The following is a 19,135-nucleotide window of genomic DNA, read 5'->3' on the forward strand; positions in this document are numbered from 1 at the left end:
ATATGTCGTACCCGACTCGCACTGAGAGAAAACTGACTCGGAGCCAGCCAATTTGTCTTTTTATACAGACGTACATACATCAATAATTTTTGTTACAATTATCAGAGACATGTGAATCATACGTCAGCGGCAAGGCTGAAGAATGCTCTATAGAATGGAATAAGGTACAACGCAACTAAAAGAAATATATACAGGATTCTGTAGAAAAAGCATTGTCCTTACAATGTCGGTAGCGTCAGTGCTTCCAACAGACAAAAACCCTGTTTTTGTAAGAACGGCATTTTGCCAATTGTCAGTCCTTCCTCTGCACATCCTTTTTATACCATATACTAAAATGTAGAGCATTTCACAGCCTATCTGCCGATATATGTATAATGTAAAAATGTACTCTCTGCACAAAGATATATATAAATATTCAACCGCGATGAAACACAATCGCAGCGGGGGGCTCATCCCTTTTGTATGTGCGTGCATGATGGGCACTACATCTCCGTCCACACTGCTGCCTCATATACAGCCATCTCTGTTCAATAAAGTTAGTTTGAGCTTTCCCCTTGTCTGATTCCAGTCCTCACAACTGGCGACCTCCCAGATTTGGATGGTAGCGGCTCAGGCCTCCTACCCCAGAAAACCTTTAACAGGCCCATTCGGCACTCAGTCTAGGTTTTCTGGTGTTCCTATCCACAGTCGACCACAATGCCATTAGCAGACTCACAATGGCACGTCCTCTACAGGAGTGTTTTGGCATTTATCTCATCATTTGGCCAGCCATTTACGACACCTGTCGACCATAAGAGTGAGCTAGCAGACATGGAGAACTCAGCTCAAAGTGGGGAGCTGTCCATTACCATTCCTTCTGGTTCTTCAATGGTCCAAACCGCGGCATGATCCATGCCCTCCCCAGGTGGTCCCCCGCTGACCTGTGCCCCGATCGATGTCCTTGCACATTGCCACCACACCAGCGGAGCCCCACTTAGACAAACTGCTGTCCTTCTCAGAGAGAACGCTGCAGCCTCGCTACACCATGCAGTGATCCAGTTCTGGCTCCATGGGATCACCATGGAAGGAACCAAGGCGGACCTCATTGCTGCAGCCTTCCCAGAGGACATGTTCAACTGCCTTGCACCCTGGATGGCCAGCCAGCCCAGAGTGCTGCCCTACGAAGGCCTTAAGACTCAGCTCATCCAGGCCTTCTCCCTCCCAGTCCCCGAGAGAGCTGCCCACATCTTCAACCTGATGGTCAATCCCATGACCACAACGGACACGAGGCTAGCCTGGCACAAGCTCCAGGACCTGGTACTACTGCCGGAGGTAGACCACCAAGGATGCAGGAAGGAGGTAAGCCTCCTTAGACAGCTCTTCCTCTGCCAACTCGCGCCCCACGTCTGCAGCCAGATCCCTGATGAGGAAGACCTGGACATGGAGAGCCTGGTGGAGCTGGCCTTTGGCCTGTTCATTGCCACCCAGGCCAAAAGACTCTCTGCCCCACTGTCAGCCAACAGCCTGCAGCAGGAGGAACCCGAGGAGGCAGGGATCAGCGCAGCTTTCCAGAGAAGGAGAACCTCACAACCCTGCCAGGACAACAGTTGGTGTCTCTTCCACCAGAGGTTCGGCAGTAAGACGAGGAAGTGCGAGCATCCCTGCTCCTTTGTGCCTCCAAAAAAATGATGGAGGCAGCATCCAAAGCCAACCCCCTTGGCAGCAGCAGTAACGAAGTCTCGCCTCAGAGGAATTTACATAGAGGACACCATCTCCAGCCACAGGATGTTGGTCCACACTAGTGCCATGCAGTCAGTGTTCCCGCCGTCGACAAAGGACTGCAGCTGCGCCCCCGACGCCCTGACTGCCTTTGTAGCCACCAACAGAACCCCCATCCTATGGCACCAGGAACCAGACCATCACGTTCCTGGGCCGGACCTACACCTGGCCGACAAACAAATTCCTCTCCTGAGGGTGGACTTCCTAGCCCACCACCGGCTCTTAGTGGATGTAGCTCGCCAATGCCTCCTTGACACCAAAACCTGCCTCTCTCGCCCACTCACCACAGGACCCAGGGCACCCACCATCTGCTCTGTTTTTTCCCATAGGTACGCCTCCCTCCTACAAGAGTTCCAGGACGTCTTCTGACCCGAGCTTCGTCAGGTAGCAGGGGCTGCGCCCAAGCACGGTGTATACCATTACATCGACACCAAGGGCACCCCAACACACACCAAGTTCTGCCGCCTCCCGATGAAGCTCCTTCAGGAAGCCAAGAATGCGTTCGTGGAAATGGAGCGGATGGGCATCTGTAGGAAGGCCGCCGCGAGCCCGTGGGCATACCCCCTCCATGTGGTGAAGAAGGCAGATGGTACATGGAGGCCCTGCGGCGACTACCGCTGCCTGAACCTCGTCACCACTCCTGATAGTAACCCCCTGCCAAATATGCAGGACCTCACCACGGAGCAAAGATCTTCTCTAAATTCGACCTCTTAAAGTCCTACTTTCGGGTCCCCGTCCATTCTGATGACATCCCGAAAACGGCAATCAATCATTATGCCCTTTGGGTCCTTCATGTTTGCCTTCACCTTCGGCCTGCAAAACACCGGAGCCACCTTTCAGAGCCTTATGGACAGCATCCTTGGCGACCTAACCTTCTGCGTCTGCTATGTGGATGACATCCTCATATTTTCCAGATCTCCAGAGGAGCACCTGAACCATGTCCGGGCCATCCTCAAGTGCCTGCAGGAGAATGGGCTTGCTCTCCTTTTCGACAAGTGCACCTTTGGCGCGGAGAAGGTGGATTTCCTCGGCCACAAGATCACCCCAGCAGGAGTACATCCCATGGCATCGAAGGTGGCAGCAGTGGAGAAGTTCCCAATGCCAGCGACAGTCAAGGCCTCCCAAGAGTTCATCGGGATGGTGAATTACTACAGAAGATTAATCCCAAACATTGCCCACACCATGTGTCCTTTGACTGAGGTCCTGAAGGGCAAGCCAAAGAATCTGACGTGGGGAGAAACCTAACAGCACGCTTTAAACTGCACCAAGTCGTCCCTCAGCAGAACCACAACCCTGGCTCACCAGGACCCCAATGCACCCCTGACACTCACCACCGATGCCAGCAACACCGCATGCAGCGCTTTCCTGGAACAGCTGGTCAACGAGGGCCCCACTTCACTAGCATTCTTCAGCAGGAAGCTGAAACCCACCAAGACCCACTACAGCACCTTTGACCGTGAGCTCCTCGCTGTCTACCAGGCCATCCACCACTTCAAGTACTTTCTGGAAGGCATCCCATTCACCATAAGGATGGACCACCAGCCGTTGGTCCATGCCTTCGTCAAGGCGGGTGATGCTTGGTCTGCAAGACAGCAATGTTGCCTTGCGCCCGTCTCCGAATTCGGGTGCTCCATCAAGTAAGTTCCCAGACCACCATCACCACCCTCCGATAGGAGGACATTCCCATCAGCCCTTCCAAGACAACGCTCCTCCGCGATATCAGCACCGGCCGCCCATGCCCCCTGATACCCGCCTCCCGGAGGAAGCAGGTATTCAACATGATCCACGGCCTCTCGCACCCATCATCCCGCACAACAACCATATTCATGACAGAAAGGTTCATTTGGCATGGCATCAAGAGGGACTCCTGGGAGTGGGCCAGGAACTGTATCGTGTGCCAGAGCAACAAGACAGGCAAGGCTCACTGAATCGGGAATAGGCACCTTCCTTCAAGCCAGGTGGAGATTTGGGCATATCCACGTCGAAGTCGTCAGGCCCCTTCCTCCATCTGACGGTGCCAGATATCTCCTGAAGGTGATCGACCGGTCCACCAGGTGGCCAGAATCCACCCCGATGTCAGAGGCCACCACAGATACCTGTGTCGAAGCCCTCCTATCCAGCTGGATCAGCTGCTTCAGAGTGCCAGACAACATCACTACAGACCAGGGAACCGCATTCACCTCAGAACTCCCTGGCATGCCTGATGGGGCCCAAGCACCATACGACCATGGCCTACAACCCTGCAGCCAATGGCATCGTGGAAAGGACCCACCACTCCCTCAATGCCTCCCTGATGGCACGCTGCACAGTCCCCGACTGGAAGGCACAGCTACCATGGGTCCTCCTCAGCCTTCACACCACCCCAAGAGCCAACAGCGACCCATCACCAACAGAGGTTTACAGCGAGACCCTGACAGTGCCAGGTGAATTCTTCCCCACCAACAGCGATGACCCTGACATCCCACTGGCAAGACTCCAGGCAGCCTCCCAGAAATTCGTTCCCTGCCAAGAGACCTACACCGACAGGAAGAAGCAGTTCTGACCAAGGGCCCTGGACTCCTGCAAGTACATCTTCATACGGATCGATGCCACCTGCCCGCCCCTAATGAGACCCTACGGAGGACCACACCACGTCATCCTCCAAGAGGAGAAGGCCTTCCTTGTCTTGTTCGGCGGCCGCGAGGACTGGCTCTTGATACACAAACTGAAGCCGACCATTGTTCATATCGAAGATGACCCCGCAGAAGGCCCTTGCAGGACACCGCCTCGGAACACAGCCTCGGGACTGCCGGAGTAAAGCATTCGAACCGCCCAGGCCCCCCACCAGGGGTGGCTTCCTGCTTCCTTACTCACCGGACGATGAGGACCCAGAGGACGTCGTCCCTTAATGGAAGGAATCTCGAACCCACGGACTCCTCCAAACCCCAGCAAGATTCTGCTGACCATCAGCCAACGATTATTACTTGATCATTGTCTTGGGGGGTGGGTATTTGTAAGGGCTGGATTTCGCCAAATGTCCGTCCTTTCTCCGTACATACTTTTTATACCATATACTAAAATGCAGAGCATTTCAAGGCCTATGCACCGATATATCCCCTTCGTACCCAGCCCTAAGCAAAGTGTTCAGAATACTGGACACTTAATAAACAATCCTCTCAGCTGAAAAATTCAGTAGTTATGGCATATAAATATCCCATCTTCTATGAGAGATCATGCACTCCACACCATAGAAGTTTTAAACATTTACCTCTGAAAACATGGCATCAGCAAGCTGCTGAGTGGCCAGAAGTTCCGTTTCTTGGAAATATCTGAAGTTGTGGGTAAATTTCATGACCTATCACGTCCTATTTATTACAATAGCTGCTTAAAATTCTCAGTGAACATCCCTCACACATTACTGAGTATGACCAGGCCCACAATGTATTTTTAATAGGTGTTATAAGGAGACAGCTCTAGTTGGAGTTGGAGTGTCAAGTATTCTTGACAGTGGGCTTCTATTAATTGTAAATTTATTTATATTTAAATAGATTTTATACTGCTTCATCATCCAAGCTTTATTTTAAACATAAAACATGATAGATACCTTTAAAAATTCTTCTTGTATATATTTATAGTGATGAAATTATCATACAATCACATTTAATCTGTGAATTGTAATTTGAAGAAATGCCTTGCTGGGAAGTGTGCAGAATTTTGGACACTGGGCCTCAGTAATACTGCGATCTTCCCTCTATTAGTTAATGCTGAGAACTCATTGTAATAAAAATTTTGCTAGTTTTGCTTAACTTAAAATGGTTTTAATAACTCACTTGGAAGTTTTATCAATAATTACATAAACTCTTTTACAGACCTAAAGATTTGGTTTATGACTAAGTTTTATTTTAGCTGTTGAGTTCCTGAAGCCTTAATGTAAAGACATTGTTTGGCATTTAACTGAGAGAGAGATCTGTAATAAATTATTCTGATGGTGAAAAAGAGAATTAAAGGTAAATTTGGACTGTAACAAAGGAGCTATTTAAATCCATCCCCCATCCTCTCTCTCTCTCTCTCTCTCTCTCTCTCTCTCTCCTCTCTCTCTCTCTCTCTCAGCAGGTGAGTTATTGAAATCTTAACATAAAGACATTATTTGACATTTAACAGAGAGAAAGAGAGAAAAGGGGGTTAGAGGGAGAATTTGAATACCTAATTCTTTGATTCATCATCAGAATGATTTATTACATCTCTCTCTCTCTCTCTCTCTCTCTCTCTCTCTCTCTCTCTCTCTCTCTCTCTCTCTCTCTCTTTACATTAAGGCCTCAGTTACTCATCAGCTCTGAGAGAGAGAGAGAGAGAGAGAGAGAGAGAGAGAGAGAGAGAGAGAGAGAGAATTCAAGGAGCTCCATTGTTAAAGTCCAAATTTACCTTTAATTCTCTGATTCACCATCAGAATCATTGTTGCATCTCTCTCTCTCTCTCTCTCTCTCTCTCTCTGTTAAATACCAAATAATGTCTCTACATTAAGGCTTCAATTACTCAACATCTGAGAGAGAGAGAGAGAGAGAGAGAGAGAGAGAGAGAGAGAGAGAGAGAGAGAGAGAGAGAATTAGCTCCTTTGTTAAAGCCCAAATTTACCTTTAATTCTCTCATTCACCATCAGAATCATTTACTACAGATCTCTCTCTCTTTCTCTCTCTCACAGTTGCTGAGCTATTGAAATCTTAACGAAAGACATTATTTGGCACTTAACTGAGAGAGAGAGAGAGAGAGAGAGAGAGAGAGAGAGAGAGAGAGAGAGAGAGAGATCTGTAATGAATGATTCTGATGGTTAATCAGGGAATTAAAGGTAAATTTGGACTTTAACAAGGGAGCTATTTAAATGTTCCCCCCCCCCCCACCCCAACTAGAAAATGCCAAATAATGTATTTACATTAAGGCTTCCATAACTCAACAGCTATTGAGGCTTACACTTACAATTAACTAAAACGAAACTTGGTCATAAATAAAATTAGGTCTCTAATAGAGCATTTTAGGTTTTGCACTCTTGTTATGCAGCTGTATTTTTTTTCATATAAGTAATTTCATTTGAAAAAAATTAACATTCCAAGTTTTATTTACCCACGAAGTTTTTAGAGGAAAAAACTACAGTTTGCTTTCTTAGTCGAAACTGAATTATTTGTAGTGATTTATTCCACAATCGTAATACATTACATTCATCGCTAAACATGTTTACAGCAGATAAACAGCAATATCTCAGTATATGAAAATTTTTTCCTAAAAATTTTAAGGGTTTGAGACACCGTTTTTTTTTTTTTTTTTTTTTTATTAGTGAGACCTTTTATGATATCTCATGATATGAGTGATTTCTCGGTTTCATTAACATTCAGATGACTAAACTATGCCATGTATGTTTCGATAATCTTGTCACAATCTGTGCATTGAAGCCCAACGTCAAGAAATCTGGACACAATAAAAGGCTTCATAAGCCGGGAACGGGTTACATTTGGAGCTTTCCGTAAGGTATGTGCAGTTATTATGCAGAAACCTTCTTAGGCGGCGAATTTCAACATAATCGGAGATGAAATTTTTTTTAGGTTCGAAAGGGATACCTATATATCAGGTAAAAATGTAGTACATCTGCACGGAGATATATGTATATTTTCAGCTGCGATGAAACAATCGCAGCAGGCGGCTCGTCCCATTTTTATGTGCGTCCGTGACGGACACCTCTTTTCCGTCCACACCGCTGCCTCATATACAGCCGTCAGCAAAGTTTTTTTACGGGCTGCTCGGTGAGCAAGAGCCCGTGCTGACACAAGGTCAGCTTAATAAACAAACAACAACATCAAAAAAGTTAGTTCGAGCTTTCCCCTTGTCTGATTCCAGTCCTCACATTTTCATATTCTGTAGTTTAATATCGATTATTCCTTGAGATGACTTTCACCCGAAGGGAATCACAATTGATATATATATATATATATATATATATATATATATATATATATATATATATATATATATATATATATATCATACATGGTTACCCTCATAACTCACTCGAACATCCAAGCCCTATACTCTGCGAGGTCTATATAATTCTGAACGGCTCCTAACTGACATGCTTTTAAACATAACATCAAAACGGTGAAATCTTGCAATATATAACATCTTACTAACATACATTTAAAAAACAAGCAATGATATAAGAATTAATTTGCAACATTTGGTAATCGTGGCCATAATTATTAGGTTATAGTAAACTTTCGGAAAAGAAGTTATTCTAGTTTTTCCTTGTGTGTGTACATGCGACGTTGCTTTTCTGATCTCCTGATACCTTAAAAACTTATGACGCATGCTTGTTTGTTTGTCAGTCGTAAGCCTGCAACCTTGCAATATCAAAACACACGAGCCCAAATCAGTTATCATGGAGGTTTCATTATTGTTGATGATATCCAACTTTAACAATACCTCTTAGAGGAATAATTCCTCCAAGCAATATCCAGAGACTTCTGTAAGGGTTGACAACTTGACATTCGTGGTTATAACAACTTCGGAGTTTACTCACTTCTTTTCTCCATGCTGAATTTGCTACTTAATTTTGTTACTAGGCCAACACAAGGAAAACCTGTTTGCTTACTGTATTGTACAGCAAATGCTTCCTCGTTTGTCAAGGTCGTGGTTTTACAATTTCTATTTTGCATCATTATCACGGCCAGGATTGCTTTTGAATATTCCTTTTATGTGTGCTAAACCTCATGAATTTATCATATGGATGATCGTAATTTAAAATATAAACAGTTGATGAAATACATCTACTAAAAAAACACGCACCCGGAAGGTGTGTGGCGACTACTGCAGGGCTGGCTGCCTGCAACGTGTGTCGTTTGTGACGTCATATACCCGCCTTTGCATTCCGAAGTGCCATTGGTCAATGTCGTCTTTGCCCCATAAGCAGTGTTGCCAGTCGTAGGGTGATTATTATACGCGTAGGGTAATCTGGCCAAATATTCTTACCGTAGGGCAATATTTTCAACTGTAGGGTAATTGTAACCGGGCCTGTTTTTATCAATACGGTTATCAGTATTCATGATATTGCATATAAATACGATCTAAAGATTTAGTTCTTACCATATCCTCAGAATATTGCGTCATTTTCACTTATGTAGGGTAATTTCTTGTCTTCTGTAAGGCGACTGGGATTAATGAGGTTGGCATCACTGACCACCAATCAGCTGGACTGGAGGCAGGGCTGCCATTCGTACGATAATTATCGTACATGTACGATTAAACAGCCTCTGGTACGATGTACGATACCAGATCCAACTATCGTACATTTTATACGATAATTCTGGCATTTGTTTATTTTCAGATGATTAAAAAGCATTTTTTTCAAGATTAAATGTTTCTAATTGAAAATTATGAAAATGTAAAGTGACAATTTCCCTTAGGATATGTAGATAATTGTGTTTTGAGATTATTGAGATAGATAGGTTAATTGTATTGGTACCGTGTGTATTTTCTTCACCCTCTACTCAATTACCAATAGCCGGGAGGTCATCTTATCGCTGACCCCTTTTAAGAGATACATGAGACCATATTCTCTCTCTCTCTCTCTCTCTCTCTCTCTCTCTCTCTCTCTCCGTGGAACGAGGCAATTATGCTGATATTGTAAACATCCGATCCAAATGATCTGAGTGGGGATAATTTGTTGTGTACGGTCAGTCTCTCCCTCTCGAATCCTGACTGCGAGATTGTCAGTAAGATCATTAATTTTAAGAAAAAAATACGAAATAGTTTAAATACACAAACGGTTAATGGTGCTTTATTGGCCTCTGAGTGTATGAAAAACCAGGAGTCCTGTGTTAGTTTACGCCATCCAAAGACATGCTTAGACGTAGGGTGACCAGGGATCCTCCTTTGAACCTTTGTCCTCCATTCTCCGTAACCTTAAGGAGGACGTAAATTTGCCCCCTTTCTTGGGATGCGAGATAGCCTATATCCATTCGGCCACTGCCATTCAGTCTTGATGGCAGATAGCAAACGGTTTTTACTATGGTAGTAATATTAAATCCAGCTTTGACAAGCTAAATTTCAACTGAAAAATAAGCTTGTTTTCCCCAGCTAGCCTCAGAGGTTGCGTTGGAATGCAAGAAATAAACCTCTAGGCAATCAAGCTGAGAACACAATGGGTTTTATATGTAGTACAGGAATTTCAGTAAAATCAATTTTTTTTTTGTTAGCAGTAAAAGTTACTGTATCTATGCAGCTCTCTCTCTCTCTCTCTCTCTCTCTCTCTCTCTCTCTCTCTCTCTCTCTCTCTCTCTCTCTATATATATATATATATATATATATATATATATATATATATATATATATATATATATATATAACAAACATGTGAGGTGTCCTCCTTTTTGGAAATTTAGAAATGGCCACCCTACTTAGACGTTTAAAAAAAAAAAGAGTTCACGGCTGTATGATAATGCAGCCTATAGTAAAACTTTAACTATAATTTTGGTAAAGAACATTTTCTTTAAATTTGGTTTATTGTTTTTGCTCATGCACAATGTATGATGTAGGGTTTCAGTTTTCATATATTTATTCTCTGTAAAATTTCACATTGTTTTTTTATAATGAGACAGTAGAGTTTGTATAAAAAGATATTCATGTATTTATTTTGATACCAAGAAATGTTGTTGATTACTGTAGAGGCATAGTATAATGATAAAGATACGATAATTTTTCACATGCATACGATATATTTTGCGATAATTTGGAGAAAAAACGATAATTTTAAACGTCTGTACGATAAGTTGGTCATGAAAATCTGGCAGCCCTGACTGGAGGGCCAGACAGTGTCTCAGTGAGGCTGTAGCCGTTCCACTCATCTGTTTACTGCTACATTGAGTCCACTCTTCAGTCAGTCTTCCGTGTGTGTGTGTCTCGTATCCTCAAAAGAGTGTTAAAAAAAATTCACAGAAATGTCCGGAACGGAAGATTTGTGTCTCTGGAAACCGGATCCTAGGAGGAAAACGAAGTTAGATGACTTTCGAGAACACGTGAACAAGAAATATAATCTCAGATTAGGTAAGCAGTGATTTATTAAGTATAGTAGTAGGTAATAACTAGTAGTAGTAGGTACCTAGCCTATACTAGGTACCTAGTAGGTAGTTGACAGTCGAACATTTAGAAAGTTGCGAGCAGCTGATGCAAGATCCTCCATACCTACTATTTAAAAAACAATTTTTAGTTATTACCTATGTATTTGTTCAGTTGATACGATAAACAATTATAGTACCTAGTACTTATTTTGTTTATTGTTGAAGGACATTCAAAGGCCCTACTTAAGCTATAGGTAGTATCTCGTAAGGTGATATTGTGAGGACTAGACAGAGAAGCAGGCAAAGCAGAAGTAACTAGCTAGGTAGTAGGTAGCTACTATACCTATATATCTATACTACCTAGTAGTACCTAGGCTAACTTTATGTATTACCTAGGTACTAGCCTATTTGTTGTTGGAGATTAAGCGGGCCTTATGCCAGCACGGACTCTTACTCAAAGAGCAGCCCATAGTTCTTTATTACAGGTATGAAAGGTTTATAAGTAAAGTGTGCGGACGGATATGTACCTAGCCTAGTACCCGACCAGCGAGAGAGAAATTATGGGCTGCTCAGTGAGCAAGAGCCCGTGCTGACACAAGGTCAGCTTAATCAAAAACAACAACAACGAAAGAGAAAACCGGCTGAAGCGAGCCGATTTGTGTTTTCTCAGTGACATTCATACCTAGTAGTAATACAGATAATATTGCTACAAACATTGAATACCTAGTAGGTATATAGGCTACTATTAAGTGAATTACTATACTAGCTATACATCGGCGGCAAAGCCTGAGAATGTTCTACAGGATGGTATAAGGAACAACACGGCTACGATAATTACATACAAAATGTACAGGATAAAGTGTTGTCCTTACAAATATATACTCCCACCCCCCCCAGACAATAATTATGAAATGATAATTGGAAGACAAAAAATGGAGGCAGGATGTCTAATCGCGATAGCGTGCTGGAGGGCAGTGATGCTCCCAAGTCCGTGAGATAAGCTGTCTCTGGGAGCTCTCGACCTCTGAGTCCTCCAGAGGGCCAGGCGACAGGATTCCTCCCCTGTCGTCTGTGAGTGGCTGCAGCTTCGTTTGGGTGACTTGGGAAACTCTGGAGGCGCTCTGTTTTGCGGAGACACCCTGGGACGTCTGCTAGTTTCCTCTTTGGTGTTGTTCTCGCTCATCAGGAAAGCGGGCTTCAGCCTATCGACGGAGACCCAATCCTTGCGATCATGTATATGAGGAAAAGGTAGGCCTAGTCCGTGAGGCAGAGGACGCAGTAGGGGCCTCAAGACTTAATCCTGTCGGAGAAAGTCTTGAGGCAGGGCGTGAATTTCCTGGCAGTTTCCCGAAGCCTTGCAATCGGGATGTCCACGGCATTGGCGTTCGTCGGGAAGAATTCGCCCAACACCACCAGTGTTTCTCCGTAGGCCTTCTCCACTGGGGACGCCTTGCCGTTGGCCTATGGGCCAGTGGGGAAGCTGAGGAGGACCCAGGGCAGCTGCAACTTCTAATTCTTGCCCGTGCAGCATGCCATCAGAGAGTTCGTAAGGGAGTGGTGGACTCTTTCCACTATGCCGTTGGCTGCGGGATTGTAGGGGGTGTTGCTGTGATGCGTTGTCCCCATCAGGTGGGCCAAGGCGGCCCACTAGTCCGATAGGAAAGCAGGTCTGCAGTCCATTGTTATGTCATCTGGCACTCTGAAATGGCTGATCCAACTGGCGAGGAGGGCCTCCGCACAGACACTGGTGGTGGCTTCCGTCATCCGGGTTGCTTCGGGCCACCTGGTGGACCGATCGATGAACGTCAGGAGGTATCTGGTGCCGTCGGATGGAGGCAGGGGACCTATGACGTCAACATGATCGAACCTCCGTCTGGGTTGTGGGTAATCACCTACATCTGATTTGGTGTGCCGACTGAGTCTACTAGACTGGCAGGGAATGCAGTTCCTGGCTCATTCCTGTGGGTCCTTCTGGTTGCCGTGCCATATGAATTTCTTCATCAGAAGGTGTATCGTTGTATGGCCCAACAGGTGTGAGATGCTGTGGATCACTTCACTGCTGGAGGTTAGGATCAACGGGCGGGGGCAGCCGGTGCTGGTGTCGCAGAGAAGTGTCGTGCTGGTAAGGGGGCCATGCTGTAGGCTGGCACTTCTGATCGGCGGCCTGATCCCGGGCGAGGTCTTCTTATTCCCGAGGTTGACAGGGCTTATCTTGATCTTCGATAGGGCGTCGGCCACAGGATTCTTCTCGCGGGGACATAGTGGATGGTGCACCCGAACTCAGGATGGGACTCTCATCTTAAGGAGCTTGACTCGTGACCCTTTATGAGCAGCTTTGAGAGTTGTCATACAGGGATCTGACCCTCAAGACCATTTTTTTGTTGACCCTGGCATTGGCAAAGAGAGCAGGTGAGCTTCATGGTTTCTCTTATAATGTCAGACACTTGAGGGGGTGGCGATCTCTTATGCTTAATTTCATCCTGGATTTCGTAGCGAAGACTCAGAATCCTTCGGTAAATGACGAAAGATTTGATTCCTTTACGATCCCCTCCCTAAGGAACTTTTGTGGTAATGACCCAGACGAGATGTTACTTTGTCGTATTAGAGTGCTACGGCACTTTCTAAAGAGAACTTGGCATTTCCAGCCTGACGGATAGGGGGACCAGCAGCAGCTCCCCTGATGCACGGGACCGGGGCCGCTGTTCTCGGTCCAGCTGCTCGCCCCAGGAGAGCGGCATGACCAGGCCTGCAGCTCGATTGCCACCGCGGGTTGGCGATCGCCTGCAGCCCCCCAAGCACACCGGTTCTGCCGGTGAGCGAAGGGGGAGCGTCAGGTCTTCCTCTCCTGTTCCTTCAACTTCCTCGGCTTACACCGGGAAGGGCGAGATAACAAGGAGTGATCGTGAGGGGCGGCCCCCCCACGATCCCGCCACGATGCCCTACATGCCAGGCACGGTACTCGGATCGACCAGGTCGTATGCGCGAGTGGCAGGAGGAGACTGGGAGTGGTCTGCCGCTGTTCCTCCCTCTGAAGGAGGGGGGTCTCGGGAATCGCTCTTGCTGGAAGGGCTTGATGGTCCTACTCCTCAAGATGCGGTCACTTCTGAGATCCAGAGGAATTTTGCTGAGGTCATTGTGCTGATTCGTCAGCACAATGACCTCGGGGAGATTGCTGTCGGAACCGTTGCCGTTGCTCTCGGTCTAGCCGCTCTCCCCAGGAGGCCTGCGGCTCGATCGCAGGAAAACCGCTGGTCCAGACCAGCAACTTGACCATCACCGTGGTTGATGATCGCCAACCGCTGGTCCAGACCAGCAACTCGACCATCACCATGGTTGATGATCGCCTACCGGTTCTGCTGGTAGGCAGGGGAGGAGCTCTCATAACAGCTCCCCTGACACAAGACCGACGCTCCGTTCCTTGGTCCAGCTTTTCTCCACAAGAAGTCGCTGGTCCAGACCTGCAGCTCGATCGCCTGCAGTCCTCCCAGCCTACTAGCATGCTAGTAGGAAGGGTAGGAGCATCAGGTCTCCCTCACCTGTCCCTTCAACCTCCTTAGACTACACCAGGAGGAACGAGGCAAGCAGGAGTGACCGTGAAGGTTGGGGGGCTGGCAAGGACGAATGACGCTTCCCAGATTTGGAGGGACCATCACCGCTGTTCACGTGATGGTCCGTCTGGACCATGCATTCAAGAGAACAGGGCGCGCTCCCCTTCGGTCCTCTTGAGAGGTTTTGGCCTCGACGAGGACTGGGACGCGTCGGAGGACAGTATCGGCTCTCTCCTGTCAGGTGCTCGATCAGCCCCACCCAGACGACGTTCACTGTGGCGGCAGACGCTTAACCTACAGTACGAGTTTGTAACCCTCCTTGGGAAAACGTTTTCTCCTAACGATACGTCTTCCCAGACTCTGAGAGGCCATCGCCGCAAGGTGATGGCTGCTCGTACTCGCTTCTCCAACTGCTAGTTCCGCTGGGAAGGCGAGCAAGTATCCAATTCCTCCCCCATTCCCTCTCTCCCTACAGCTGCGAGGGAAAGGAGAGGGATCCTGCAGAGCGTTCTCTGTAGGATTCCACGTTGGGGACTGCGTTCCTGGGGGGACCTTAGGGTCCTACCGGACGTAAATCCCCGTCGTTGAGGAAGGATCCTGCCCCATCCTCGATTTCTACGGGAATCGGGAGGACCACCAACCGATGATCGTCTGACGAATTCGGTGGGGGTTTCGCCGAGCGCTTAGAATTCTTCAGAATTTCTAGCACTCTCAGAGTGTTCTGGATATTTACGATCTGCTAACACTTGGGCGAAACCATGGTCCAGAGTGGGCTAGACGAGAATCCCGGATAATTGTTACTACGATTATCGGGAATCTCACCGAATGCTGGAATTCCTGGAATTTCTAGCGCTTGGAAGAAGCACTACTACTGAAGGAAGAATATCTCACAGTAGGTGGCCAACCCTGGGATAGAGAAGAGCGGACGGGGACATCCAGTTTGGCTTGAACTATCGTCTTCGGTATTCTGTTATCACCGTTGAAGCTTTCCTTCGGGGAAGACTTCTTCACTCTCTTGATTAGAGAATGAAGGGTGTCGGCTTCCAATCCTTATTCTCATTCCTCGAATGGAAAAGAATTTAGGATGGAGGTCTTTGTATAGGAACCTACAAATATACTTCGTATATTGGCCTCGCGACATGATTCTGTTAATCAGTTGAATTGTCCGGGGTGTAGGCACATACTGTAGTTAACTCTACGGATTGTGACCGAGATGAATAGTATCTTAATTGAACTGCAACTCGGGACTGACTGCAACCTCCCAGGAGTTACCAGTTTCGATTTTGAGATACTTATGGTATTGTTATGACAACACCACCTCAGCTTTTGTATTTACCGAAATCCGTTTCGTTTAAATACAATTGCTCGAGCGTATTTTTTTTACGCTCGATGGTTCTAGCCGAACACATTCCTTCTTGGAATGGATTACCTGGCAACTCAGGATTACGAGTAAGCGAGAGCTAACTATGTATTGAGCTGCCTGACGCAGCCCAGTACCAGCTGGCTCTCCGAGATGAACGGTCGGATTATGTCTCTCTCCTATACAATGATTGACTACCGAACCGTATCTCTGCCCGACAATCACAGACTTAGGTCTCTGATTGACTGGGATTCTCGCATACATGAATAACCATCTCTAAAGCATTGCCTTGGACATTGCGAGAATTTTCAGACAGAGATATCTCAATAGACTCTATCATCTTTCTGTTTACCGCACGGTAACAGAAGTCTGTAGCCTAGTCTCCCACTGCATCACACCCCTGCGATGCGGAATGATTTCTTCAGACATCTGAGTTTGTCTTCTAAAAATATCTTGTATTTGTAGGTGTGCAATTGTTCATTGTTCACCCCGAATTACAGGTGTATAATGGAAGACATCGCCTGTTCCCCACCCTGCCAGCTCTACTTCCAAGTATATTGTCCTCCCTGGATAACCTGAAGAAGATGATGATCAGCCCATGAGAAGCAGTTCTTCAGGCAGTACATCCCTGTGTTTTCATTACTGAAAAGCGCCCCACTTTCATTGCAACTACGACTTCTCACCGAACAACAATGAAATAGCGGTTTAGCGTTTTCAGTCCTTTGTAAGCACAGGTTCAGAATCTTGAGAATTACTTCTCTCGGTTCGGCTGTGAAGACGTAGGTGGCATTCACCTTCTACCTTCGTTGTTTTTGGACAATGCCCCTGCTCACCCTCCTGGCCTCAAGGAAGATATCCTAGCGGAGTATTCTTTCATCAAGGTTCTTTTTCTTCCACCTAACGCCACCCCTCTCCCACAGCCCATGGACCAGAAAGTGATATCAAACTTCAAGAAAGTGTATATGAAACATCTTTTCAAGAGATGTTTCGACATCACTGATACCACAAACCTCACCTTGTGTGAATTTTGGAAGGAGCATTTCGATGTTGTGATATGCATCTGACTATCGATCAAACTTGGCAGGAGGTTTTGAGGCGAACCTTGAATTCTTCGTGGAGGAAACTCTGGCCTAATGCCGTATCCACCTGAGACTTCGAGGGATTCGACGTGGGCGAAGCTGGTGCAGATTCAGGAACAATTGATAATCCTGAAACTGTTTCACAACCAGATCTTGACGAGATCGTTGCACTTGGCAAGTCCATGGGGCTGGTCGTCGACAAGGACGACATCAATGACCTTCTCGAGGAACACCAAGAGGAGCTTACAACGGATGACCTGAAGGAGTTGGAGGCCATGCAACATAACGTCGTTCAAGAAGAGTTCGCAAGCAGCGGCGAGGAGGAGGAGGACGACCCTATGACAATAGCAGAAATTAAGGATGCTCTAGCTGCTTTTCATAAGGTGCAATCATCTGTAGAAAAGAGACACCCCGAAAAGGCTTACACAGGTCGTATGCTTGCGCAGTTTGATGACGTTTGCCTTAGTTGTTTCAGGAACATTGTGAAAAGTAGGCAGAAGCAATCTTCCTTGGATGGTTATTTTTTAAAGAGGCCTTTAGTAGGAGTAAGCAAAAAGGAAGATCCAATTGATACTACGAAAAACAGAAAGTTGAAAGTGGTGAAGAAATTGAAATTTTGTAAAAAAAAAAAAAAAAAAAAAAAAAAAAAAAAAAAAAGTAAAAATAAAAATTAATTTTAAATTTTTTGTAAAGTTAAGTGTTACGGTTTTGTTAATGTGTTTCGTAAAGTTTAGTTTATGTTTCCTGACATTTTTTAATGTGTTTCGTAAAGTTAAGTGTACATACAAGTTTTCTGCCGTTTGTCCTCCTCTGTCGCTACTTTCGGAGATAGCCTCACTCGAAAGGTAAGCTTCCACATTTTACTACATACGCACGTATGTACGTACAGTATTTCTTGTATACCATGTACACTAATACACTTTATTTACAGGTACTATGTAGTACATATTAGTAGTATGTATTAAGTTAGGTATTGAATGGTCCAAATTGTTGTATTTCATTGTTTATTGGTCAATTTAGCTTTACTATAAAATTAACTGGGTTGTTTTTGTAGGGCTTGGAACGAATTAGGCAATTTACATGTAAAATGCTGTTCAAGATACGAAAAGCTCAGGTTACGAAGGCCGCTTCGGAACGGATTAATTTCATATGTCGAGGTACCACTGTACCTTGTTATTCATTTACGACCAAATTCCAGCCTACGCTGAAAGTAAATCCTTATGTAAAGGACCTCAGGTTTGTATAGTTAGGAAAAATAAAATTTACTTTAAAAAATTGTTATTTTAAAGATAGTGAACCCTGCCCCTATATCCCCTATAGTAGGGGTAGTGTCATCAGTGCACCTCATAGGTTGTACTGTAGGCATTACTTAAAGATCTTTGCAGCATCTCTTTGGCCCCTAGCTGCAACTCCTTTCATTCCTTTTACTGTATATCCAATAATATTAATGATACTGTTCTTTCTTCTTACTGTCCACCCTCTCATAACAATTATTTCATAGTGCAAGCGCAAGAGGTTTTCCTCCTTTTACACCTTTCAGACCTACCCACTCCAGATTTCCCTTCCAGCACTGAATGACATAGGTCCCAGCATTTGGCTTTTGGTCTAAACTATATTTCGTTCTGTTCCACCCTTATATCTTACAATTCGAGAGACCACAGTGGGAAAGGTGAGTTTTTTATGTGGAGGAAAACACAAACCAAGTGAAACACAAGAACTTTAATCTCATTGATAACTCAAAGGTCAGTTTGGCAAAACTTTACAATAGTTGCATAAGCACCTCAGTGGCGTGGTTGGTTTGGTGTTTGCTTCGCACCTCGGTGGTCGCGAGTTCGATTCTTGGCCATTCCATTGAGGAGTGAGAGATGTGTATTTCTGGTATTATGGACAGTTTACAACAAAGAAAGCATTCTTAATTAGGTTGTTTTTTTTCAAAATGTGTATTGTTTGTTTATTGTAATAATGTATGTACAGTGGACCCCCCATATTCGCGTTCTCCGGATTCTTGGACTCTCACATTTGCAGATTTCTCTCTGGAACATTTCCCCGCATTATTCGCGGAAAATTCGCCTACTCGCTGTATTTTTCTATGAGAAATACCCTCAAATTTCTGTTTTTTTTTTTTTTTTTTTTTTTTTTCATCAATTTCATCATAAAATGCACTTTTTGTGATAAAACTTAAAAAAATCAGGTATAAAAATTTGTAGTGGTTTTTTCTTCAGTTTTAACTAACGAAATAGGAGGTTTTAAGCATTTTTATATGGGTTGCAACTATTCGTGAGTTCTATATATTCACAGGGGGTGGGGGAAAAT

General features: G+C 45.3%; 1 protein-coding gene across 1 annotated transcript in view; it reads left to right on the plus strand.

The window, feature by feature from the left end:
* Window positions 1–10,578: 10,578 nt before the first annotated feature.
* Window positions 10,579–19,135, plus strand: part of LOC135218791 (acetoacetyl-CoA synthetase-like) — a 71,167-nt gene continuing 62,610 nt past the window's right edge. Inside the window, exon 1 of the mRNA XM_064255241.1 lies at window positions 10,579–10,821. Within this exon, the coding sequence (XP_064111311.1) occupies window positions 10,716–10,821 (106 nt within the window). The 5' untranslated portion in view covers window positions 10,579–10,715. The remainder of the gene's footprint in view (window positions 10,822–19,135) is intronic.

The sequence above is a fragment of the Macrobrachium nipponense genome, chromosome 1 (assembly GCF_015104395.2).
Source record: "Macrobrachium nipponense isolate FS-2020 chromosome 1, ASM1510439v2, whole genome shotgun sequence".
Lineage (NCBI taxonomy): Eukaryota > Metazoa > Arthropoda > Malacostraca > Decapoda > Palaemonidae > Macrobrachium > Macrobrachium nipponense.